The sequence below is a fragment of the Mercenaria mercenaria genome, chromosome 13 (genome assembly GCF_021730395.1).
Source record: "Mercenaria mercenaria strain notata chromosome 13, MADL_Memer_1, whole genome shotgun sequence".
NCBI lineage: Eukaryota > Metazoa > Mollusca > Bivalvia > Venerida > Veneridae > Mercenaria > Mercenaria mercenaria.
Genome location: NC_069373.1, coordinates 8,939,064 through 8,966,657, shown reverse-complemented (window position 1 = coordinate 8,966,657; position 27,594 = coordinate 8,939,064). Strand labels below are relative to the sequence as shown.

The 27,594-nt window shown below is 36.0% G+C and overlaps 1 protein-coding gene across 2 annotated transcripts in view; it reads right to left on the bottom strand.

Moving 5' to 3' along the window:
* Positions 1 to 3,312: 3,312 nt before the first annotated feature.
* Positions 3,313 to 27,594, bottom strand: part of LOC123529933 (GRAM domain-containing protein 4-like) — a 44,101-nt gene continuing 19,819 nt past the window's right edge. For both annotated transcript variants that reach the window (XM_045310535.2, XM_045310536.2), the window contains exons 11-19: positions 26,588 to 26,656; positions 26,083 to 26,126; positions 23,900 to 24,009; positions 19,596 to 19,750; positions 18,182 to 18,323; positions 16,206 to 16,302; positions 15,833 to 15,914; positions 14,634 to 14,708; positions 3,313 to 4,130 (exon numbers count right to left, since the gene is read on the bottom strand). In XM_045310535.2, the coding sequence (XP_045166470.2) occupies positions 3,924 to 4,130; positions 14,634 to 14,708; positions 15,833 to 15,914; positions 16,206 to 16,302; positions 18,182 to 18,323; positions 19,596 to 19,750; positions 23,900 to 24,009; positions 26,083 to 26,126; positions 26,588 to 26,656 (981 nt within the window). In that variant the 3' untranslated portion in view covers positions 3,313 to 3,923. The remainder of the gene's footprint in view (positions 4,131 to 14,633; positions 14,709 to 15,832; positions 15,915 to 16,205; positions 16,303 to 18,181; positions 18,324 to 19,595; positions 19,751 to 23,899; positions 24,010 to 26,082; positions 26,127 to 26,587; positions 26,657 to 27,594) is intronic.

Genomic DNA, 27,594 nt, shown 5'->3' with positions numbered 1-27,594 from the left:
ACGTTTAAATTGGCGTTTAATGAATTTTGAGTGTTCCTGTTAGTTTGACTTCGATAGCTTTTCAATGTTTGAATAATATTTAGTGTTCTTTAACCTATGACAGTTTCATTGCCACAATTGTTGACCTATACCGCGAAATTAGTGATGAAACGTCACTTGATGACAATGGCTGACTACTGTTGTTAGAAGTACACATGGATGTTTCTTGACTGATATCTGATTCATTTTCACACAGCTATTGATGCATATGACATGAAATATTGTGGTAAAGACAAGAAATACTCTTTTTGTGTTGTTTCTTGTTTAAGCTGAATGGCAAGTGCCTTGACAATACACTCAGATGGACGGTATACTGTTACAACTGTATCACATTAAGGGTACAAAAGGGGCATAGTTCTGTTAAAATATAAGTCCAAGATATGCGACCTTATACACTGACCCTTAACATAGCTTTGTAGTCTCAATCCAATAGTCCTAATACTTAGAAAAATTTTAAGTTGCAGGCAAAACCTCAATATGAACTAAGTAGACAAAGGGCTATAATTCAGAGTTATTGGCCTTGGCCCAGTGACCATATGCAATGACCCCAAGACATGTGTGAAGTTTCAATACAACAGCCCCCAAGTACCGGCAAAGGCAGAAAATTGTACTCTGTATTAACACATGAATTTTCTGAGTAAAAAAAGGCACATAATTTTGTTAAAATACAAGTTAGACTTCTAGGACCTGGACCTGTGACTATATTTACTGACCTTAAAGACATGTGTGAAGTTTGAATCCAATGTATCAATGCGTTGCAGAGATAGTTATCATTTTGAATAATTTTAATCCAATTTCTAAGTTAAAAAGAGGCACAACTCTGAAAATATTACCGATAGAGTAATGTCCCTTGTCATACATGTGCACACTGTCACTATATGCAAGTATTCCAAGTCTCAGTTGAATATCTTTAATAGTGTTCAAGATATCTGACTTTATAAAAAACTTTAACCAACGCTGATGCCGACACCGGAGTGAGTAGTATAGCTTTCCATATTCTTTGAATTTCAAATAGTCGATCTAAAAAGGGTAAGGCCCTGACTGAGATGAGTCACTATCGATCTATTCAACACCACAAAAGGTACAATAGACCAATTCTTTAGCTGACCACATCATGGTGGAATTTTCTAAGTATAGAAATTAATTAAGTTATGCTCCCCTTGCATTTGACCTCACTTATATAATCCAAACCTTGTTTCTTTTCTATAAGCTTGAGAGGCTTTTTCATCTTTAGTAACATTGACCTTGAATCCACTAACATAAATACAATCCCAACATTGATCTGACTATAAGCTACCTATAGGCCAAGTTTCATTTCAATATCTCAACCCAAAGTAGAAACGATCAGTTTCATACTGCAAGCCCACAAGAACAATGATGTATCCCATTCTAATAACCAATTTTCTTTGAAAACCTGGTTAATATTTCTCCAGCGGAGTTTTTCAAAAAGTAAACAGCTGATGTTTAGTGTGTACAGTAGGCCTCATGATGGAATAAACATAAATATGTATTTTCAATCAACAGCCCTGCTCAAGTCCCTAAGTCATGTAGACTCATTTTAGTAATAAGTCAGTCAACATCTGGTTTATACATGTATATATATATTACCTATATATTACTTTTAAGAAAACTTCCATTAGATATGATAAACCACCTTATGATAATCATGCTACAACAAAGTAAAGCAAAGTAACAAATATCTATTAACATGAGTATACCATGTATACATTTTTCTACAAAATCATTAATACAATCTCATAAAAATACATATCTTAACAACAGTAAAACTAGTAAAATAAATCTAAAACAGTTATATTTAACAGTTTAATATTTGAGCCATGCCATGAGAAAATCAACATAGTGGGTATGCCACCAGTATCCGCGCAGTCTGGTCAGGATCCATGCTGTTCGCTAACAGTTTCTCTAATTGCAATAGGCTTTGAAAGCGAACAGCATGGATACTGACCACCTGCACGGATGTGCAGGCTAGTCTGGATCCATGCTGGTCGCAAACCCACTATGTTGGTTTTCTCCTGGCATGGCTCATTTGTGATTTGTTTGTCTACTTGCACAATTATAAAACAACACATAATTTATCATCATGAAAGAAAGTATCACAGACGAAATCTTCCCTGGAATTCTATGAGCTTGCCCATATAAACACTTACCCTCTCAGCAGTAAATTTACATGTAACATCCATAGTTACACAAGAAACACACACACCCTTTCAAACTATGGCAGATTATTTCAAATAATTTTCATTATAATGTTTCAACATGATGTAGGCACAAACATTCCTCATGTTAAGAATATTTATAAAATGGAAGAACATACATTTTGTATACACAAAATCTTACAAATTTTGATCAAAATAAAAAACAAGATACAACCTAAGAAAACAGGCATTTACTTATTCACAACAAAAAGGAATAAATTCAAAGACTGTTCAACCTTACTGATTCTATTTCCAATTCATAAATCTACAATTACACTTTCATTTCCTTAATCAACTTACAAAAAATGACACCCCTGAAAAAATAAGCTTTGGAAAAAATTATACAAGAGACAAATCCCTTAAGAATTTTACATACCATAAGAATAGTGTACATTTTCAAAATTTTCTGTATTTTTACAAAGGGCTACAATAATCAAAGTAAGTATTATATGAATAAAGCACTTATACAGGAATGTAACTGGTGAAATATATCAAGAATTAACTATTAAAATTTCTTAGTAAGCCTATAGAAATTATATGATTAAGAATGAAATATGTTTCACACATAAAACAACAAGATCACCACAATGCAGAGCAATCTACGCCCAAAGGTATGATCTTTGACCCTTAAGTGTGTCCTTGACCCTGAATCGAGCAATCCCAAACATGCGCTCTGCATGTCGTCTCGATGTGGTGAACATTTGTGCCAAGTTTCTTTAAAATCCTTCAAGCAGTTCAAGAGTTAAAAGCAGACATGAAACAAAAGTCATTCGACCTTGACCCTTATGTGTGACCTTGAAGCGAGTCATCCAGAACATGCGCTCTGCATGTCGTCTCGATGTGGTGACCATTTGTGTCAAGTTTCTTCAAAATCCTTCAAGGGGTTCAAGAGTTAACAAAGCAGACACTAAAATGCTAACGTACGGACGGACAGACAGACACCAGCGTCATAACATAATACGTCCTTTCCGGCGTATAAATACTCCATCATTAGAAGCAATTTTATCAAGGCAGTGATCATCATTTATTTCAACTAGATTGTGTACATCCCTAATCCATTTGAAACAGGAAAAAGGTCACTGATATAACTACTTCAATACCTACTGTTTTTTTTTTTTATTAAAGCCATTCCAATCAATCCAAGTTCTGGATTTTCTCATGATTTTTAGCACCTTTCTAAATAGCTATCTTATTCAGTATTTCTGCAGATGATGGAAGGAAGTACCACCTTAAAATGCACAAATTGAAGTTTTAGCATCAAAAGTAAATATACAATTTTTCTGAAGAACAAGGGCAATGTATGGTCAAGATATAGTACCAAATTTTTTTCGAAGTTAGAAAACATCACAATACGATAAAAATACATTTCTAAGCCCTTCAACACACCAAGAATCAATTTACAAACTTATATCTTTTGGATGAGTGTTGCCAAAGGGCAGTTCAAAATCTGATTTCACTATTGTACAATAATACTGACCAATGTACCCAAGAGGAATAATAATTTTGCATATATCATCACATTCACATTTATATTAACTTCATGAAATCTGACAAAATACAAGTACAAAATATCACTGTGCCAGACCTTCCATCCCTTCTATCACCGGTTTAACCTTCCCTCCCTTGATATCACGTCTGACTTTCAAAAACGTGAAATAAAATAACACATCAATTAGAATCAGAGTCCTCGTAATAAGCACCGAATGTGAAGTTCTGTATTTTTGAAGATGAACTTTCTAAAGAGGATGTTGACCGTCTGCTGATGCTGTCACATGACTTTCGACCTGACTGTCTCTCTTGTTTCACCTTTTCAATAGACTGCTTTATAGTCTTGACAACATCTTCACGACCAATGATTCCACCAAATACAAGGACCTGAAATTAAAATACTGCCTGAAAAACTTTGAACATTTCTATGACACTGACTGGATGCTGGACACAATATATGTTATAAGAAGCAGCCCAAATAAACATGGTGTTATGTAATCAATTTCATGATTTTCAATGGTTTACTTACATATAATGTTACTGACCACTGTGCATCAATTCTCACCTTCGGGTTTGTATAATCTGGGTAAACTGATAGAAAAGATGACAGGTAGACACGTTGGTATTGTTTAAACGGCTGTGTTAAAATTGACGTGTTTCTAGTCTAACAAAAACCCAGGTGCACAACTACATATGCTGAATAATATTCCTGTAATGTTCCATACTGGGTTAAATACTTTTGAGATACATGCAACACAAGCTTAGGCACTTTCTATGCATATTTTCTACTATTTTCTACTAAGTCAAGGGCCATAACTCTGGTCTGTGTGAGATCCAAATTAAAACACCTGGTGCACAACATCCCATGCTGATTAACAATCCTGTGAGGTTTGATGATACTGTCAAATACTTTTTGAAAAATGAACAACACAAATTAGGGCAGACGGACAAGGGCAACTCTTAAGTGCTCCCCACACCCCACAAAAAAATTTTGGGGGGCAGGAACAAAAATGCAATAAATGTATGTCCATAAGAAACTGGTGCCCCCAGTTCCTATCACAGTATGTTCATATGTTGCTTGCTAATATGCAAGACTAAGTAAACTGTTTGGGAAAGGGAGCTGAGGGGAGGGTTTGGATACTACAAAACAGCATCAAGAAACCAAAGATAAGAAACTGAAAGAGCGCTAATACAAAACAAAAACCAACCTTTCCTTTTCTTTCTGAAAGTGGATGAGAAGAGATTCCAAACAAGAGGGCTATGATGGCCCTAGATGGCTCATCTGTGTTACTCTGCTTGCCTGAACAGTTTTGGAAGGCATTTATGCAAGGAAAAATGTTGGTGGAATTATTCTGAAGTAGTGCACGTGTTTTCATAATTTATCAAACAAAAAGATTTTTAAAGTTTTCTCAATGTACATATAGGGAAAGGTGACCACAGCCCCTCTCTTCATGAAGAGTCACCAAAGAAACATTGGCATAAGATTATTTTAAAATTGGGCCTTCTGTTTTTCCCAAGAAGGTTTTTAAAAGTTCCACAATAAACATATAGGTTAAAGTGACCATGCCCCTCTAGCAGCCATGTTTTTAGATGAATTGAAACTAGAAAATGCTTTTGTAAAAAAGCGCATGTCTCCCCCAATGCAAAGTCCTATAGGCAAGAAGTCAATAGGGTCAGGAGCGAAAGTCAAAGAGACACTGATGGTTGGCTGCAATAGGGATCATCTACTTGGCATGTCCAGTCATCCCGCTAAATTTCGACACTCTTGGCCTAGTGGTTCTCAAGTCACTGTTCAGGCTCCTGTGACCTTGACCTTTGATCAAGTGACCTCAAAATAAATAGGGGTCATCTACTCTGCATGTCCAATCATCCTATTAAGTTTCAACATTGTAGGTCAAGTGGTTCTCAAGTTATTTCCAAAAAATGATTTTACATGAACAGGCCACTGTGACCTTGACTTTTAATAGAATGACCCCAAAATCAACAGGGGTCATCTACTCTGCATGTTCAATCATCCTATGAAGTTTCAACATTCTGGGTCAAGTGGTTCTCAAGTTATTGATCCGAACTGGTATCAATGTTCAGGCCCCTGTGACCTTGACCTTAAACGGAGTGACCCCAAGAACAATAGGGGTCATTTACTCTGTATGAACAATCATCCTATGAAGTTTCAACATTCTGGGTCGAGAGGTTCTCAAGTTATTGATTGGAAATGGTTTTCCATGTTCAGGCCCCTGTGGCCTTGACCTTTAACAGAGTGACCCTAAAATCGTTAGGTGTCATCTACCCTGCATGACCAATCATCCTATGAAGTTTCATCATTCTGGGTCAAGTGCTTCTCAAGTTACTGACCGGAAATGGTTTTCACTGTTCAGGCCCCTGTGACCTTGACCTTTCACAGAGTGACCCCAAAATCGTTTGGGGTCATCTACTCTGCATGATCAATCATCCTATTAAGTTTCAACATTCTGGGTCAAGTGGTTCTCAAGTTACTGACCGTAAATGGTTTTCAATGTTCAGGCCCCTGTGACCTTGACCTTTAATGGAGTGACCCGAAAAATCGATAGGGGTCATCTACTTTGCATGTACAATCATCCTATGAAGTTTCAATATTCTGGGTCAAGTGGTTCTCTAGTTATTGATCGGAAATGGTTTTCCATGTTCAGGCCCCTGTGACCTTGACCTTTGATGGAGTGACCCCAAAATCAATAGGGGTCATCTACTCTTTATGACCAATCATCCTATGAAGTTTCAAAATTCTGGGTCAAGTGGTTCTCTAGTTATTGATCGGAAATGGTTTTCAATGTTCAGGCCCCTGTGACCTTGACCTTTGACGGAGTGACCCCAAAATCAATATGGGTCATCTACTCTTCATGACCAATCATCCTATGAAGTTTCAACATTCTGGGTCAAGTGGTTCTCTAGTTATTGATCGGAAATGGTTTTCAATGTTTAGGCCCCTGTGACCTTGACCTTTGACGGAGCAACCCCAAAATCAATAGGGGTCATCTACTCTTCATGACCAATCATCGTAAGAAGTTTCAACATTCTGGGTCAAGTGGTTCTCTAGTTACTGATCGGAAATGGTTTTCAATGTTCAGGCCCCTCTGACCTTGACCTTTGACAGAGTGACCCCAAAAACAATAGGGGTCGTCTACTCCAGCAGCGCTACAACCCTATGAAGTTTGAAGGTTCTAGGTCAAATGGTTCTCCAGTTATTGCTCGGAAATGAAGTGTGACGTACGGATGGACGGACGGAAGGACGGACGGATGGACGGACGGACAGGGCAAAAACAATATGTCTCCTGGGGGAGACATAATAATTTGAACAATCTTAATAGAGAGTTACACAAGGACCACTTGTGTGAAATCATTTTAAAATATTGCCAGCATATATAGAAGAATTTTTTTCCATTATATACCACAGTACATAATTATCATATTATGGAAAAGTGACCCACCTCCTGGCTGCCACATTTTTTGTCAAATCAAATAATCTAAACAATATTGGTAGACAGTTACACAAGGACCATTAGTGTGAAATTACTTTAAAATCAGGCTAGCTGTTTCATACAAGAAAATTTTCTAAAGTTTCCTCTATATACATAATTAAACGAAAAAAATAAACTTGCTGCAAACTTTAATACAAAATGAAAACACTAAAAATATACAAAATTCTTTGTACCAAGTCTGGTTTTAAAAGCAACTGCTGCCCCCCACACCCCTCCCCACAGTATATCAAGGTAACATGTACCTGCAAAGTGTAAGAAATTATTTTGAATTTTTACAGCCTACACAAAAATGTATGAGATAGATTTCTGCACACACAAAAAAGGAGTACTGAAGACATTTTGCCATTTTAAACATAAAACTTGTTCACGCGTGGCTTAAATTTCATTACCAAATAAATCAAGTTATCGGATCATCTAACAACTACTTTATATTTGTGCATGAGCAATTTTATATACATTTATCCCTGTAATAACCAGACATCCATTGCTCCAGCAAAAATCAATTTGGCAAAGTTTAAAGTAAACCAAGCCTAAAATTATGAAAGATGATCATCAAATTAAATTTTCTCACATTAGGCCATAAAGTATATAAAAAATCTTTTAATGCAGTCACATTTTAAGACATATAATTATCTCTGGCAAATGATATCTTTATTTTATATTCCATAACCTCTCCATTACAGAGTGTTTTCATCTCCTATATTAACAAAAAATACCAAAAAAACTAAATTAGTACACTAACGAATTGGTTTTAGATTTATCTTTTTATTTGATGTTGCATATAAGTTTTGACATTAAAAATCTACTATAGAAGTTTGAACTACTGTAAAATTACCCATACATTAAAATGAGCCGTGCCATGAGAAAACCAACATAGTGGGTTTGCGACCAGCATGGATCCAGACCAGCCTGCGCATCCGCGCAGTCTGGTCAGGATCCATGCTGGTCGCTAACAGTTTCACCAATTCCAATAGGCTTTAAAAGCGAACAGCATGGAGCCTGACCAGACTGCATGGATGCGCAGGCTGGTCTGGATCCATGCTCATCGCAAACCCACTATGTTGGTTTTCTCATGGCACGGCTAAAATGTTTAACAATTTAACAATGGTTTGTGACTTGTTCCTATTAAAGGTCACACCTGCTACCCACAACAGTATGTCAGTTTTTTGGGTGGATGTTTTGTTGGTTTTAGAGCCACACCAACACAATGTAGGTCCTATAGCAGCTTTTCCAGTTATTTGATCATGGAGGTAGACCCTAGCCTCAAGTTTTCACAATAAGAGTCTACAGGTAAATGACAATGTCGATGAAATATTTGCAAAGAGAAATTTTTCTACAATATAGATTTTAATGAAGTGTCTAAGGTCAAATAAAATGTATATATTTTTATTTTTGAGATAGTTGCCAATGACTTAAAGACGCGCCACAAAATATCTGTATTCTTTTGTATTTCCATGATGGTAATTATACACATTTTGCATGAAAAAGTTGAGAAATAACAAAACTGACAGTGACAAATATAAGGCCAAGGCAATGTGTTTAATGTCTAAATATATTATTCAATTAATTCAGTAGTATGCATAGTACTTGATATATTAAAGTGAGTTTTAACCACACTTTGTTTCTACAGTGTAAGATAATTATTATTTTATTTTTTTTCAAACTATACTGAAAAGAGACTGACTGAATAACTTTGCAGATTAAGTTGTGAAAACACATTAATTCCGGGAGGGCCAAAATTGTCAACCTGTCATAGAATAGCTGTATCATACCAGTATTATCAGAATGAGCTGCACGAAGTTCATGTGAGAGGGAAAAGTATGTCACTAGGTTGTGGTGGGTCTTTAAGTGACCCACATTATCATAATTATAACTGCATCTGAAGACATCATTTGGAGTCATTTAGCTCGTCAGCATTTCTGTGGTTATATATTATAACAAGAGATCACAGAGTGATCTTGGCGCACACCAATGAGCCATTTTTGAATGTTCAAAATTTCAAGACTAGCTCAAGGTCAAAATCAAGGTCAAATTTCATTTCGGTACACAAAACTGTGCATGTTGTCCATGCATGTGGTCCAAATTTGAAAGCTGTAGCTTGAGAAATGTGAAAGTAGGTCACTAGATCAATTTCAAGGTCAAAGTTCATTTCGGTACACAAAACTATGCATGTGCTTCAAATTTGAAGGCTGTAGCTTGAGAAATGTGAAAGTAGGTACTAGGTAAAAATTGATGTCAAATTTCAATTCAGAACACAAAACTAAGCATGGGGTCAAAATTTGAAACCTGTGGCTTGAGAAATGTGAAAGTAGGTCACTAGGTCAATCTCAAGGTCAAAATTCATTTCGGTACACAAAACTATGCATGTGGTCCAAATTTGAAGGCTGTAGCTTGAGAAATGTGAAAGTAGGTCACTAGGTCAAAATCAAGGTCAAACTAGAAAATGCTTTTGTAAAAAAGCGCATGTCTCCCCCAATGCAAAGTCCTATAGGCAAGAAGTCAATAGGGGTCAGGAGCGAAAGTCAAAGAGACACTGATGGTTTGCTGCAATAGGGACCATCTACTTGGCATGTCCAGTCATCCCGCTAAATTTCAACACTCTTGGCCTAGTGGTTCTCACGTCACTGTTCAGGCTCCTGTGACCTTGACCTTTGATCAAGTGACCTCAAAATAAATAGGGGTCATCTACTCTGCATGTCCAATCATCCTATTAAGTTTCAACATTCTAGGTCAAGTGGTTCTCAAGTTATTTCCAAAAAATGATTTTACATGAACAGGCCACTGTGACCTTGCCCTTTAATAGACTGACCCCTAAATCAATAGGGGTCATCTACTCTGCATGTTCAATCATCCTATGAAGTTTCAACATTCTGGGTCAAGTGGTTCTCAAGTTATTGATCGGAACTGGTTATCAATGTTCAGACCCCTATGACCTTGACCTTTAATGGAGTGACCCCAAAAACAATAGGGGTCATGAACAATCATCCTATGAAGTTTCAACATTCTGGGTCGAGAGGTTCTCAAGTTATTGATTGGAAATAGTTTTCCATGTTCAAGCCCCTGTGACCTTGACCTTTAACAGAGTGACCCCAAAATCAATAGGGGTCATCTACTCTGCATGACCAATCATCCTATTAAGTTTCAACATTCTGAGTCAAGTGGTTCTCAAATTACTGACCGGAAATAGTTTTCAATGTTCAGGCCCCTGTGACCTTGACCTTTACGGAGTGACCCAAAAATCAATAGGGGTCATCTACTCTTCATGACCAATCATCCTATGAAGTTTCAACATTCTTGGTCAAGTGGTTCTCTAGTTATTGATCGGAAATGGTTCTCAATGTTCAGGCCCCTGTGACCTTGACCTTTGATGGAGTGACCCCAAAATCAATAGGGGTCATCTACTCTTCATGACCAATCATCCTATGAAGTTTCAACATTCTGGGTCAAGTGGTTGTCTAGTTATTGATCGAAAATGGTTTCAATGTTCAGGCCCCTGTGACCTTGACCTTTGACGGAGTGACCTCAAAAACGATAGGGGTCGTCTACTCCAGCAGCCCTACAACTCTACGAAGTTTGAAGGTTCTAGGTCAAATGGTTCTCCAGTTATTGCTCGGAAATGAAGTGTGACGGACGGGCGGACAGACGGACAGGGCAAAAACAATATGTCTCCCCCAGAGGGGGGGAGACATAATTTCATTTCGGAACACAAAACTATGCATGTGGTCCAAATTTGAAGCCTGTACCTTCAAAAATGTGAAAGTAGGTCACTAGGTCAATGTCAAGGTCAAAGTTTGTTTCGGTACACAAACCTATGCATGTGGTCCAAATTTGAAGGCTGAAGCTACAGAAATGTGAAAGTAGGTCACTAGGTCAAGATCATGGTCAACTCATATCAAGGTTCACCTTGCCACTCAAAATTATACATGTGGTCCAAATTTGAATGTTGTAGGTTATGGACAAGAAAATTTAAAGTTTTTCACTATATTAGTCTATATGAACCATGTGACCCCTGCTGCGGGGCCATATTTGACCCTAGGGGGATAATTTGAACAAACTTGGTAGAGAACCACTAGATGATGCTACATTATAAATATCAAAGCCCTAGGCTTTGTGGTTTGGACAAGAAGGTTTTTCAAAGTTTTTCCTTATATAAGTCTTTGTAAACCATGTGACCCCAGGGCAGGGCTATATTTGACCCTAGGGGAATAATTTGAACAATCTTAGTAGAGGACCTCTAGATGATGTCACATACAAAATATCAAAGCCCTAGGCCCTGTGGTTTTGGACAAAAGGTTTTTCGAAGTTTTTCCCTATATAAGTCCATATAAACCATGTGACCCCCGGGGTGGGGCCGTATTTGACCCCATGGTAATAATTTGAACAATCTTGGTAGAGGACTACTAGATGATGCTACAAACCAAATATCAAAGCCATAGGCCCTGTGGTTTTGGACAAGAAGATTTTCAAAGTTTTTCCCTATATAAATCTATGTAAATTATAAAAATAAACAAAGAGCCATAACTCATTCAAAAATTGTTGAACCAGTCTGATTTTGAAGGGGACACAACTAGGGTACCAATACAATATTCTCACAAGGTTTGGTCAAAATCTGCCCCAGTAGTTTCTGAGGAGATGTGATAACGAGAAACTGTTAACAGAAGGACAGAAGGACGACAGACCACGGATGCAGAGTGATTTGAATAGCCCACCATCTGATGATGGTGGGCTAATAAGAAAGAGAGTAACACTGTGTTTTTTGTAAATTTATACATGGAATGATATTTTTACTTAGCATAATTTTTCGTTTCCATAGTCTGAGCCCAGGCCTTATTCTAGTAACCTTAATCCATGATTTCAGGTTAATCAAAGGTGCAGAACTACTTTAACCTTTAGCCTGCTGGCAGCAAGTGATTCTGTCTTTGCCACCAGTGCAGACCAAGATCAGCCAAACCCTTCAACATTTTATCAAAGCATGACTACCATGAGGCTAGAACTAATCACCTTCAGACTAACCCTTCGATATTTTATCAAAGCATGACTACCATGAGGCTAGAACTAATCACCTTCAGACTAACCCTTCCATATTTTATCAAAGCATGACTACCATGAGGCTAGAACTAATCACCTTCAGACTAACCCTTCCATATTTTATCAAAGCATGACTACCATGAGGCTAGAACTAATCACCTTCAGACTAACCCTTCCATATTTTATCAAAGCATGACTACCATGAGGCTAGAACTAATCACCTTCAGACTAACCCTTCCATATTTTATCAAAGCATGACTACCATGAGGCTAGAACTAATCACCTTCAGACTAACCCTTCCATATTTTATCAAAGCATGACTACCATGAGGCTAGAACTAATCACCTTCAGACTAACCCTTCGATATTTTATCAAAGCATGACTACCATGAGGCTAGAACTAATCACCTTCAGACTAACCCTTCGATATTTTATCAAAGCATGACTACCACAAGGCTAGAACTAATCACCTTCAGACTAACCCTTCGATATTTTATCAAAGCATGACTACCACAAGGCTAGAACTAATCACCTTCAGACTAACCCTTCGATATTTAATCAAAGCATGACTACTACAAGGCAAGACTAACATTTCAACATTTTATCTATAGTATGACTACTACAAGGCAAGGACTAATCCCCTTTAGACTAACATTTCAACATTTTATATATAGTATGACTACCACAAGGCTAGAACTAATCAACTTCAGACTAACACTTCAACATTTTACCTACAGCATGATTACCATGAGGCTAGAACCAATCACCGTCAGACTAACCCTTCAGCATTTTATCAAAGCATGACTACCACAAGACTAGAACTTACTTCCTTCAGACTAACTCTAGTACCTCAAAGATTACATAACCACCCTTACACAGGTACTACATTTGTATGCCCACACCTAGCTTAGAACTAGTTACCTTCAGACTAGTCATCCAGAAACATCAATTTTACTTTCACTCTTAGCTTACAACTAATTACCTTTAGAAGAGACATCCAGAACCTTATCAATTACTGTATATTGGGTTATATTCGCTGAGGTTTAATTTTAGCTATATTTGCTGTCAACACTGACAGCGCGAAATCTAAACACCGCGATTTTTTGTTACCGCGAATATACATTTCACCAAGCTGACCACTCAACGACAAACGTTACTCATCAGCATTATTGATTTCGTTGTTTGTTTTTTTTTTGTTAATTTACATTGTGTGCGTCAAATTGCAATGTACTGTGTCAGTGTGTGCTTGGGGTACATTCACCACCTTCAATAATAGCTCTAGTTTTATATAAATTTAATAGTATTAAGAAAAATCATAAATTTTATGAAACTAATAAAAGATCAACTATAATATTTAATCGACATAAAACTGTGAACAACAAACTGACACGAGGTGTCACAATAATTGCTGATAGTTACTGGCCCTTTCATCTATAAAGTTTAGCAAAGGACCATCACACCATTTGTTATCGGTTTGAATTGAGAAGTTGACGTCATTTTGAAAAATGCAATTCCGAGATATTGAAAATTGCTTTCTATTCGTTCATAAAAATGTCTATATTTTGAAAAGGAAACATCAAATAAAACAATATTTTATGGGTTTTATTGTCAAGAAAACAAAAACTGATAGGTCAGTGAGACCGATTCCACTCTCTGTAAAAGAGGTGTCGATGTAAATCCTACTTTCGTTTTCAATCTACCTCAAAATTTGCGTATTTATTGTTATTTTCATGTCTGGGATGAGAGACCGCCCTTTCTGTTGTTTACAACCAAGGTTTATAATTCGCGGTCGAAGTAGTTTCAGCGAAATTAAGACACCGTGAATTCAAAGCTCTTCAAAAATGCAAACATTTGGCACCGTGAATATAAACCACTATACAGTATACAGCCACTCCTAGCTTAGAACTAATGATCTTCCAACTGGTCATTCTAAAACTTACTAATAATACAGCTACTTCACCATCCAGAACCTTATCAGTTATACAGCCACCCCTAGCTTACAGCTAATGACCTTTCAATAAATTTAACCCTCCAACATCTTCAAACTGACCTTTCAGCACCCTTTCAATTGTACTACCAGCCCTAGGTAAGACCTAATGACATTTAGACAGACCATTCAGTACCCTATCAATTGTACTACAACTACTAGAGCAGAATGAAATTTTTGCGGACATATCTGCACAGCAAAATAGATTCATTCAACCTGCACCAATGCCACCACTGTCCAAATGGAGATACATTTATTTCACTTTTCAATATGTCAGCAATATATTTTCTGTGAAGCAGAGTGGCTCGAACTGGCCATGTCAGTTACTACAAATAATGTATATGTGCATTAAAATTTAACTTACTTTTTCCTTCCCTTCACTGCTTATCAATATTTGAATTGCCGCTCCTCTACCTGGCATTCGCTGGTATATTTTAACCTGAAGTACATGTTGGAACAATTACACTCAAGCATCACTAAGCTGCCATCAGTCTTTTACCCAGAAAACATTAAATTGTGATTAAAGTAGTACACCCATATATCACTAAGTTGTAATGAAAGTTTTATCAAAGATAAACGGTAAGGGTAGATTTCCCCGAAGCACAGAGCACCCAAAACACAGCCATGGAGCCATGCATCGCAAAGTCAAGCCTTAAGGGAAAATAGGACAGCTGTGTGGGCTTTTTATATAGGCAAAGAAGGAAAAATTTTAACTAGCGGAGAGAATTTTCTTAAAACTTTGTATGATCATAGAGCATCATATTAGAAACAAATGTATGCAAAAAAAATTGGGGGTCACGGTGCTACTTTTTGAGTTATCTGCCCCTGAATGTGAGTTTTTTGCTCTTTTAGGTCATTTTCAAGGGCAGATAACTCAAAATCTAGCGAACGGATACCTTATTTCATTTCACATTATTTTTTGTTATTACATTTCCAGTCATTATGCAAAGTTTTAAACCATTCTATTAAACAGAATTTTTGCTGTGTTTCAATGAGTAAACATACTGCATTTTTCTTGAAAAAAGGGGCATAATTGAAAAAATTTCTATTTGTTTGCGTAAGCAACTATAGAATAAAATCCGTCTCATAGAATTCCTGCAAATTCTATACAGTTTCAGGAAATAAAGTAACAAACACTAATCTGAAATCAAATAAAGTGTAACTAACCATTACCATGAGTTATCTGCCCTTGAAAATGACCTAAGAGAGCAAAAAAACTCGCATTCAGGGTCAGATAACACAAAAAGTAGCACCGGGACCCCCAATTTGTTTTGCATAAATTTGTTTCTAATATGATGCTCTATGATCATGCAAAGTTTAAGAAAATTCTCTCCGCTAGTTAAATTTTTTCCTTCTTTGCCTATATAAAAAACCCACACAACTGTCACATATCCCCTTAAACATAACCTTCTGAACATGTACCAATTACATATTTTACTTTTAAACAAATCTAAAAAAAAAAAAAAAACACTTTTTAGTTTCTGTAGGAGAAAAAAAACCATCCTTGTTTGAAGATGCAATAAAATATATTGTCTTATTATATTCTGGTATGTTCAATCTCACCTTCTCCACTTTCAATATATCTTGCAGTGGTATCACAATATTCCTAGGAGACGGTGTTTTTTCCCTCTCAAAACACAGAAAGCTGCAAACGAATCAATCAGATCATTCATTTGTAAACTAGTAAATATTTTTGAGGCCATATTTAACAACAGTTACCATTTGTATTTGGATAAAGGTTCTAAAACACATGCTAAAAAGAATGAAGTGAAAGAGACTAGAAAGTCAGTGTATCGTAAAACATTAACTAAAGTAGTATACTTTATTTACTTTATATACTAGGGGAGACAACCTATCATTCAATGTTGTCTTCTTCAAAAGCAGAGAGTCATCACATTTCTATAAATGTCTACAAACAGATAATACTTTACAATACCTATTTGTAATAAAAAGTTTTCCTCTTTTCTTTGACAACAGGTTTATTATTGATTTGTCCTTTCCTATCAAAACACACCTCCTTCCTTTTAACCATCCTGAAAAGTGAAATACAGATCTTTCAAAGGCTAGGGGAAATTGGTCTAAACACTACATACATTATATCGCTGTGCTAACACGTAACAGGTATAGATATGCCTGTTTAACCTTTAGCCTGCCTTGGCAAGTGTAGACCAATATCAGCCTGCACATATCCGTTCTCATCACATTTCACATGCATAGCAGGCGGTTCTGCTGTACTATTTGTTTCACAGATGTACTGTGACAGGATTAAATATGTTTTGTTTGCAAATGCATGTTATTGAGAAACATTTGATATTTTCATGAGTCAAACAATCTATGCATTCTGTACATGATCCAATCGATGTTTAAGTTTTCAAGATTGACTGTGCCATTATCTTATTCCAGTGGTATAACTTTAAAGAAGTGCACATCAGCAGGTACTTCTTCTTTCATAGATTTGATAGTACCCTGAGAGTACTCTCCCTTAGTTCAAAAATAAAGAATCAGAAATAAAATGTACACATAAACCCCAGTTTTCCCAAAATATGGATGAGAATATAAAAAATTAATTTTCTCTGGCCCAATGTATATTCTGTTAACGATATGGAAAACATCTCACTAAATTCAACAGTACCTTCACTCGGGACATTCTCTAGCATTTAGGAAAATTGTAACATTTGCACTAAACTTCTGTGTGAGATAACAAGAGTGCCAAACAATCACAATACATGCCCATAACTGAAAAACTACTTGACTTTTAAAATACTCTATATATTGAGCTAGATGTCAATTTTAACTAATTCAATGGTCACATCTTTCAAACAGCAAAGACTATCTGGCTGGTTATCAATCTCAACCGTGATAATATGCCCATAAACATTCCGGCTAAGTTTGACAAACACTGGATAAAAACTGCTTATGTTATTAAGCAGACGGTGTAAATCTTCACAATATCAAGTCGTTCAAGGGCAATAATTTAAGTGACAGGGATTATCCAGCTGTTTGTCTCAGATACCATATCCATAAACACTATGACCATGTTTGGTGAACAAAGGGTAAGTACTACTCAAGATAGAGAACAGACATTGTCAATTTTCATAATTTTAGTAATGCAATGGCCATAACTCCAGAGTTACTGGGAAAACCTGGACAATTATCAACTTGGCTGACATATTATGCCCATAAATACCTTGTCCAAGTTTGGTGAACAATGGATAAGAACTGATCAAGTTAGCAAGAAGACACTGTCAATTTTCATAATTTAGAGTAATTCAAGGGCTATAACTCAAGGGCAGATTGGAGAATCCAGCTGCCAATCAATCTTGTTTCAGATACATGTATTAAGATCAAAAACATTATGACCAAGTTCGGTGAACTCTGGTTATGTTTGCTCAAGTTAAGAGAGTGATGAACTCAATCCATTTTCACAGTTTTAAGTAATTTCAGGATCCAGATGGGCATCAGACTTAGAAGAGATATTATGCCCTACACCAATTAGCATTTTGACCAGGTTTGGTGAATATTGGATAAGAACTCTTCAAGTCAGAGACAAAAAGTGATAATAAAATAATGTACATGTTCTCCACATCGTCTTCTATCTATTGACCAAATTTCATGAAAGTATGGCTTCCACTTTTTTAGTTATGAAAGAATTTACTTTTTCATCACAATTTCTAATGCCATAGCAACTGTACTTAAGCCTTAGCAACTAAATAAAAAGATATACATATTCTTCATATTGCCATTTATCAATGTACCAAGTTTCATAAGAAAAGCTATCTTGTACTATTTACATTATCACAGGATCCCACTTTATGTGCTAGACAGACGGACAGACAAGAGGCAAACCATAAGTCCCCTCAGGTGAACCACCAGCCGGGTACTAAGAACACCTGTGTACAAAGTGCAATATACCTCTCTGTGGACATTCTGTAACAGGTAGGGAAAACACCTGCCTGAACTCAGCACTGTCCTCATCTTCACTCGAGTCGGAATCTGAGGACTGATCCTGCAAAGTTCTTTCCAGTTCACTGTCTGTTCTCGGTACTACTATATACTGTAACAGATAGATACAATTTGGTTATTATAACAGTATCTTGATCTGCAATGTTGTATTTGGCTCCAGTAGATTTTGCCTGGCCTGGATCACACAAGGTGTTTGCGCTAAATGTGATTCAACCTGGCAAAATAAATGAGATGAATGCATAATTGCAGAACAAAGTACGGCTTTAAAAACTCCTTTGAATCTGTGAACATTTTGTCGCATGGAACACTGGGATGCTGTCTTTCCAACATCATATTTGATGTCACAGCTAAAGCAAGAAGTCCAAACACTGAACATATTTGGTATCAAATGGGAGCTGATACTGGGTTTTGTATTTGTAACTGAAAAGCATGTTGCATTTCAAATAAAAAAATTATATATTATTAAGAACATTATGAAATTATATCCACACCTTAGGAAATCGCAGTTTGCTGAGCAAGCTAAGTGATATGCCAACAAGTTTGCTTTTTTTGTGTTTTTGCACATGAGCACAATTTTAGATGATATGGAGACATTCCAGATTTGATTGTTGAATAAGACCCAACGTACTCCTCAAGACATCTGGCACAGACTGACATCTTGGTAGAACCAACAACCTTCCATAAACCAGCCGGGAAAACTAGCAATACCTCCTGGTGGTACATTTTTTTAAAAATCAACATGGCTTAATTGAAGGAATTTGGCAGTATACCCAAGGTATACTCCTGTAAAAAAAATTTTATTTTGAAATCTGGCTAGTGGTGTCAAAGAAGAAGGCCTTCAAAGTTTTCCATAGAGCCATTTAGGGAAAATCAGTCCTGCCCCCTGGTAGCCATATTTTTTAAAGAAACAGAAAGATCTGAAGGATTTCAGTAGAGGGTCATCCAAACAACATTTCTCCACGATCATTTCTACACCAGGCCATCGGATTCTGAGAAGTTTTTCCTTTTGATTGCCATGGCAACCACAATTCTACACTAATGACCTACGTTTGAAGTAATCCTGTGAAGTTTGGTTGAAATCTGCAGTGGTCTAGAAGGTAATGTTCTTTAATGAAATTATGGACAATGGACAGACAACCAATGATCCTAGAAATCCACATCATAAGACAATGCATGACAACAGACCCAGGGTGATCACAAGAGTAAATAGCTAATAGCATATCAGCTTTGACAATAACAGTAGTTTTACATATATACCTAAGAAGTCAGTCATCAAATTTCAGGACAGTTTTATCATTCATTATTAATTGTTCAAATTTTATATAATTTTCAACTGCAAATACTTTTAGGACTTATTCAGTACCTTATCCATTTCAGCTTTCACAAAGTTTCTATCACATTCAGCATCAGTAGGCAATGTAAGCCAGAGTCTATAATTGGAGTCATATCTCTTCCTGATCCTCGGATATCTGTTGTAGATATAGTTAACTATAAATATCTTGATCCCAAGCCCTAAACCTGAAATATATAAATATAAAGAGTAACAAATGGTGGAGCAACTGGTCAGCAGATCTACCAGAAATCATTTGTCAACATTCTCATCTTTGTTGAAAAAATGTGTAAATAACCATGCAAGATTGTATATGAAACCATTCAAAGCAGAAACAAGTATAGCTCTTCAAAGTCATAGATGCTTATTAAAAGAAACAAAACCTGAACTGAAAACAAGGGCACTGCCTACGGGTGCTTTCAGAGTTTCTAGGTATAAAAAGGGCCATAATTCTGACAAAATGCATATCAGAGTGGTTCTTGACCCACACAGTCACCTAATGATGATAAACAAGTATGCACAGATTCAAAGCTGTAGCTCATATAGTTTTTGAGAAAAGGTGGACCTAAACAGAAATTTTAACTGAAACTCAAATTTTCTAAGTAAAAAAAGGGTCATAATTTTGGCAAAATGCATATCAGAGTTATGGTTCTTGGCTTACATAGTCATTTAACAATGATAAACAAGTGTAAAAAGTTTCAAAGCTGTAGCTCATATATTTTTTTAGAAAAGGTGACCTAAACAAAACTTTTAACCAGAACTCAAATTTTTTAGGTACAAAAAGGGTCATAACTTTGGCAAAATGCATATCACAGTTAGGATTCTTGGTCTACATTATCATCTAATGATGATAAACAAGTGTATAAAGTTCTAAAGCTGTAGCTCTTACAGTTTTTGAGAAAAGGTGGACCTAAACAAACATTTTAACCAAGAAATTTGATTTTTTTTTTAAAAAGGTGGACCTAAACAAAAAATTTAACCAAGAAACTTAAGTTTTTAAGTACAAAATGCATATCAGAGTTATGGTTTTTGGCCTACACAGTCATCTAATGATGATGAAGAAGTGTGCAATGTTTAAAAGCTGTAGCTCTTAAAGTTTTTAAGGAAAGGTGGACCTAAACAAAATTTTTAACCAACACCCACACTGGCGGTCAAGTGACAACAATACCTTGTAGGTTGTTTTTTTTTCAAAAATCAGACGACCTAAAACTGATTGTGATGCATGACTTCTTTCATTGTTTCTACTATATGACTAGTCTATATTCAACATATGTTAGTGGACTAATAAGTCAAAATAATTAATTTCTGCTGTCATGTAACAATACACTTATTGAATGACTGACCAGTCAATAGTCAGAACTATTGGCTCTTGGTCCTCAGGCAATGGTTCTGACTATTGACTAACAAGCTGTTCACTAAGTGTATACTATTTATGGTTTATCTCAATTATCTATACAGGTTGCTAGGGGATACAGAAACAATTATTTGAGCATGACCTGTCAAAATAGACACAACTCCAAGACTAAGGCAATAGTTAATTACAAGTGAGTAAAACAGTTCCACCCACTCACAAAAATCTTGTTAATACACACTCAAAAATGAAACAGCAATGACTTCACATTTATTATAAACTAAACTATTGGTATGTTATTTTCATAACTGATGCAACCTTAATAAACGAACCGAAACATATATCTTAAATCAACCCCATTTGTTATTCCTATGAAAACAAGAAGTCTGGAAGAGTGTGATATTATCATAAAACATGTGAATGTCAAAGTAAATCAGCTGGTGAAAATCTTGTTAAAATTGAATTAATATATTCCAAACAGTATACTTTTGTTGAATAAAACTGCTTGTAGTTCAGTTCGCTTTATAACTTGGGGCCCTTGTGATACAATTCCTACATATCTGAACTCCAAACAACATTTTTGTTTCGTTTTTTTGTTTGATTTAGTGTCATATCAGAACAGTTATAAATCAAATTACTACTTTCCACTTTTAAAGGTGGTGAAAAACCCAAGGTGACCCTGTTTTTATTTCATTATGTGTAGAACCACCTTAAGTAAGCCAGTGGTTCAAGTTAGTGACCTTTACCACTCAGCCATGGAGGCTCCTGCACTGGTTTTATTCAATGACAAAATCACTATGATTTATCCCAGTGATATATCAAACCAAAGCAAACTGTGTACTGGAAATAATGCCAGTAAGACCTTTACCTGTCACATCTTAAATGACTTAGAAGTAAACTCAGAAGTGTTTTTTTTTGTTTGGAGCGGCTGATTATATCTCACCGAGAATTGAGATCAATTTTACATTTTCTCAAGCATGTAGCATGAAAGAGAATGTGATAAAAATCTCACTATGAATGGAGATATATTCCATATTCTCTAAACCAAACAAATTCACTATATTTCTTACCCTTAATTATATTTAAATGAGCCGCACCATGAGAAAGCCAACATAGTACGTTTACGACAAGCATGGATCCAGACCAGCACAGGATCCATGCTGTTCGCTTTTAAAGCCTATTGCAATTAGAGAAACCGTGAGCGAACAGTATGGATCCTGATCAGACTGCGTAGATGCACAGGCTGGTCTCGATCCATGCTGGTTGCAAACGCACTATGTTGGTTTTCTCATGGCGTGGCTCGAATATGCATTCTGCAACAAATTTAGATCTAAACATGGGAAACAAATACATGCTAAAACTGATGTCAGATACATTGTGATGTTACAAAGACATAAAGTTCTATTTCATGTTATTTGCAGCATGACATTACCAAAATTCTTGTCAAGTAGCAATGCTAGAATCAAGAAATACACTATAGCTACAATTTTCATCCCATCTTATGTGAAAAATTAGAAATACATACACAATGTATTCAAATAGATAAGCAACGCTGTATGATTCACATTGCACGGCACACAGCAAGCACAAACAAGAGGCCCTATATCGCTCACCTGATATCATTGCACTTAAGGACAAGAAGCTATTTATAGTAACATAAAAGGGAAGTAATTAAAAAAAAATTATTGTAAGTGAACAAAAGAAGGATCTGCCAAATAAAAACAAGAGCATTGCAATGCAACGCAAATGCAGAGCAATATACACACAAAACAAAGTCATATGACCTTTGGCCCCTAAGTGTGACCTTGACCTTGAAGTAAGCCATCTGAAACATGCGCTCTGCATGTCGTTTCGATGAGGTGAACATTTGTGTCAGGTTTCTTTGAAATCCTTCAAGGGGTTCAAGAGTTACATAGTGGAAGGGAAATTGCTCACCAACAGACAGACAGACAGACGGACACCGAGGCGTTAACATAATACGTCCTTCCAGGTGTATAAAAAGGAACCAAGATCTTATGGTGATACAAGTTGGGTGCAAGTTTGGTTAAAATCAAATCATAAATGAAGCTGCTATTGTGCAGACAATGTCGAAATAGCTAAGTTTGGCCCTTTCAGGGGCCATAACTCATTTATGGGATCTGGCCAGTTCAATAAAGGAACCAAGACCTTATGGTGATACAAGTTGTGTGCAAGTTTGATTAAATTCAAGTCATAAATGAAGCTGCTATTGTGCAGACAAGGTTAAAATAGCTAATTCTGGCCCTATCAGGGGCCATAACTTTGGACCCAATAACGGAATCTGGCCAGTTCAAGAAAGGAACCAAGATCTTATGGTGATACAAGTTGTCTGCAAGTTTGGTTAAAATAAAATCATAAATGAAGCTGCTATTGCGCAGACAAAGTCAAAATAGCTAATTCTGGCCCTTTCAGAGACCGTAACTCTGGAACCCATTAAGGGATCTGGCCGGTTCAAGAAAGGAACCAAGATCTTATGGTGACACAAGTTTTGTGCAAGTTTGATCAAATTCAAATCATAAATGAAGCTGCTATTGTGCAGACAAGGTCAAAATAGCTAATTCTGGCCCATTCAGGGGCCATAACTCTGGAACCTATAATGGCATCTGGCCAGTTCAAGAAAGGAACCAAGATCTTATGGTGATACAAGTTGTGTGTAAGATTGGTAAAAATCAAACCATAAATAAAGCTGCTATTGTGCAGACAAGAAATTGTTGACACACGCACGCACGCAAATTCTGGCCCTTTAAGGGACAATAACTCTAGAACCTATGATGGGATCTGGCCAGTTTTTAAAAGGAACCGAGACATCATGCCAATACAAATTTTGTACAAGTTTGATCAAAATTGCTTGCAAAATGTGATCTCTATCGTGTTCACAAGAAATTGTGGACGGACGGACGACGGGCAATCACAAAAGCTCACCCTGTCACTATGTTCCAGGTGAGCTAAATACAAAAGTTTGGTATACCTATGAACTTCCAAAGGATTGAGGTAGGTAAAACAGCAGATGCCACAAAACCAACACACATCATTTTCAGCACTAACTTTGAACCTTGCTGGTGTCTCCATGTTAATAAACTATTAAGTAATAAAACAAGACAAAAATAAACAAACACATCTTTTAGATGTTGCATTAGTAACATGTACAGTTTCAAACACATGCACAGAAGTTGAAATACTTGATACAATGGCACAAGTTCATCATTTAAATAAAAATGTATACAGTATGTTTTGCTTGTGTCTTATTCAATCTCTCATATTTTTCACATTGTTTTTCCTGAATTTGATCAGCTCCATACTGATGTCAGTTACACTGCTAAAAATGCAACATAACCTTCACTTAATCTAAATATCTAAATCTATCATAACATAAGCTACTCAAATCTAGATACAGTCAAGACTGCCTTAACAACCCCCTGACATATGCGACCCTATTTTATGCTCCGGACGCAATTTACTATTAAAATAGTCTGAATTAAGCAACCCCTTGCCTTATGCGACAAGCGACTGTGAAATTAGGCTCCAGAATCGATTATTAGACTGTTTTCAGCGGCCCTGAGATGCTCCTTCACAAGATTTTACACGACAAAGTTACTGTTCATTATCTCGAGTGAAATTTTTTGAGGTGAGAACTTATTTGTTTACGAAAATGGCCAATGAAAAACGTAAAAAAAATACTGTTTTGACATTAGAACAGCGTGTTAAGGCACTAGAATTGCTTGATTGTGGAAAACCAGAGTATAAAGCCGCTGAAGAACTCGGAGTTGGGGCATACATTAACAATGTTCCCGGTGGAACAAAAAGAAGGTGATATTTAATAGGAAACGACGAAGTAAACATGGTTTAAAGATGCAGTCAATAAACGAATAAATATCACAGGACCGTTAATACACAAAGAAACAATAAACATTAACCTCAGTGTGTAAATAGTTCATCTAGTGGAACATTTATATTTTAAAATCCCAAATACTGCTAGCCTTTATTCTCTTGTTAGATCATAGGCTTGAATTTGTTTTATCAACATCATATGAATGATGCAAACTATTTTAAATGTTATATTTTATTAAACTGTAATTAAAGAAATAGTTTTAAACATTTTTACTCCTACCTTAAAAAGAGGCCTATATATATAAGTATCCATTATACATGAAAAATCAAGCAGATATCTGTACATATGAAACCAATGCAGCCAGTTGAGTGAGACTGTTTTAAGAGACTCCCTCTCATAAGTGACCATTTTTGCTGCTTCCCAAAGTCCGACTCTTAAAACAGTCTCGACTGTACTAAAATCTATCATAACATAAGATACTGCTACTTAAATGTAAATATCTAAATCTATCATAACATAAGCTACACAAATCTGAATACTAAAATCTGTCATAACACTAGATACTAAAATCTATCATAACATTCTTAAATCTAAAAACATGTACTTGACTCTGTCATAACATAAGCTACTTAAATCTAAATACAAAAATCTATCATCACAAAATCTACTTAACCTTTAGCCTGCTGGCTACAAGTAATTCTGCCTTTGCGACCAGTACAGACCAAGCTCATCTTGGTCTGCACTGTTCGCTATTCAGTCTATAAATTTTCAGTGAACATTCCTTTAAATCTAAATATTAAAATCTATCATAAAATAAGCTACTTAAATCTATAACATAAGCTTCTAATATGAGACAAGTTGGATATATTGACAACTGCAAAACAAGACTGTCATACAACCAACACCGACAGAGAGCAGCAGAATCACTTCATCAGATCTGACTGAGCTTAGCAGTGTTTCTGTGAGTAGAAGACCATTTGAGCCGTGCCATGAGAAAGCCAACATAATGGGTTTGCGACCAGCAAGGATCCAGACCAGCCTGCGCATCCGCGCAGTCTGGTCAGGATCCATGCTGTTCGCTAGTAGTTTCTCCAATTCCAATAGGCTTTAAAAGCGAACAGCATGGAGCCTGACCAGACTGCGCGGATGCGCAGGCTGGTCTGGATCCATGCTGGTCGCAAACCCACTATGTTGGTTTTCTCATGGCATGGCTCATTTGGTAACTGCTGTATAAATAAAGTGTGAAAACGTGAAAAAAGGTCCCAACATTCTCTTGAACACAGATATATGAATAAATCATTTATGTAAAAGGCACAACCTACTTTTTAACTTTTTCCAGACTGTCAGCAGCTGAACCTAGGCCATTCTGAAAAAAAAAATGCTTTGTAAAAGAATCATTTTTTATGAATATAATACAACACTTTTAAACAAAGCTTGTGTCTTAGTTTGCTAAATCATAAAATTGATGACCTGTATTTTTAATATTCTAAAATAAACGTTATTAACATATAAACTGCATAGTTTTATTATTACAAGGTTCTTAAATAACTAATAAAATACTGAATGCTATTGGAATTGTATGTTTTCATAAATAAAACAGTCTATTTGTAAATCCATTATACAAAATCCAAAAAGTTTTGTGAATCATCAAGTATCAAAATTCCTATTTGAAGTTATATGCTTCCAAATGCAGATCATTACAGAACATTTAACCGAGGTTTAGCAACATTTCACATCAGATATATCTTACAAAAACATAATATGAAAATATGATAAACCTGACAATAAATCGTGAAGAAATTACAGGCCTATACCCTGAATAATTACCTGGACTTTGGTAGCCACTAGCAGTACCAGATTGAATTTATCTGACAAACCAAGACTGTCATCTGTCTCCTGTAAAAATTAACTTGCTATTAAAGGTGCTGATCTCCAGATTTTGGCTGAAAAATGACATTTCTTGGTCATATTATTCGAACATTAAAACATGAGTTTTTGTTTCTAAACTATCTTAAAAATGCCAAATCAAGAAAAAAACATAATGGAGTTAATAAACATTCTCCTGCAGTTTTGACCAATACACCACAGAGGAATATGTACTTTACAGTCACTAAATATAAAGCTTTATAATTAAGGCAGTTTACCTCTGGTACCATATTACAAATGCTTTTCAATCTTGAATGGAAAATTAGTAAAAACAACTACTCCTTATGTGTTTACATAATATATAATTAGTCAGTAACTAAGTTTCAAGGCCTTCTAAAGAATTATAGCAACAACTCATTGATATCTAAAAAAAATTCTTTTTCTTACTGTCGTACAGTCTGGAGGTCAGTGTCTCTAAAACAATGGTATATCTGAAAGTAGTCTGACATAGTATATCCTGTATTTTACTGGGGGGAATTTAGTTTTAAATGAAACTTTAACATAACTCATCATTTTTTTTTCAAAAAATCAGATGAGCTAACAAGGTAACAAAGCCAGTTTTCAGCCTTAATGCTGGGCACCTGGATAAAACCACCAATCTTCTGCAAGCTGAGTCAATGGCTTTCTGAAATAAAAGAACTTTATTTCCCAGACAAAGTTTTAAGATCAGTGACTCACAACAGATGCAATCAGACCCAGTACAAGAACATTTCTACACCAGGATGTATTAAGCCAAAGTATAATAAAAATTACAAATTAAGGGACATAACTACGTCGAAAATCACCAAACTGGAACATGTCAATGATATGCATAACTTAGCATGGCAACACTCACTTTAAGAAGTTTAGTATATGTCTGCCAAGTGGTGTTGGAGGAGTTGCATGAACAGACTTTGTGACATACAGAC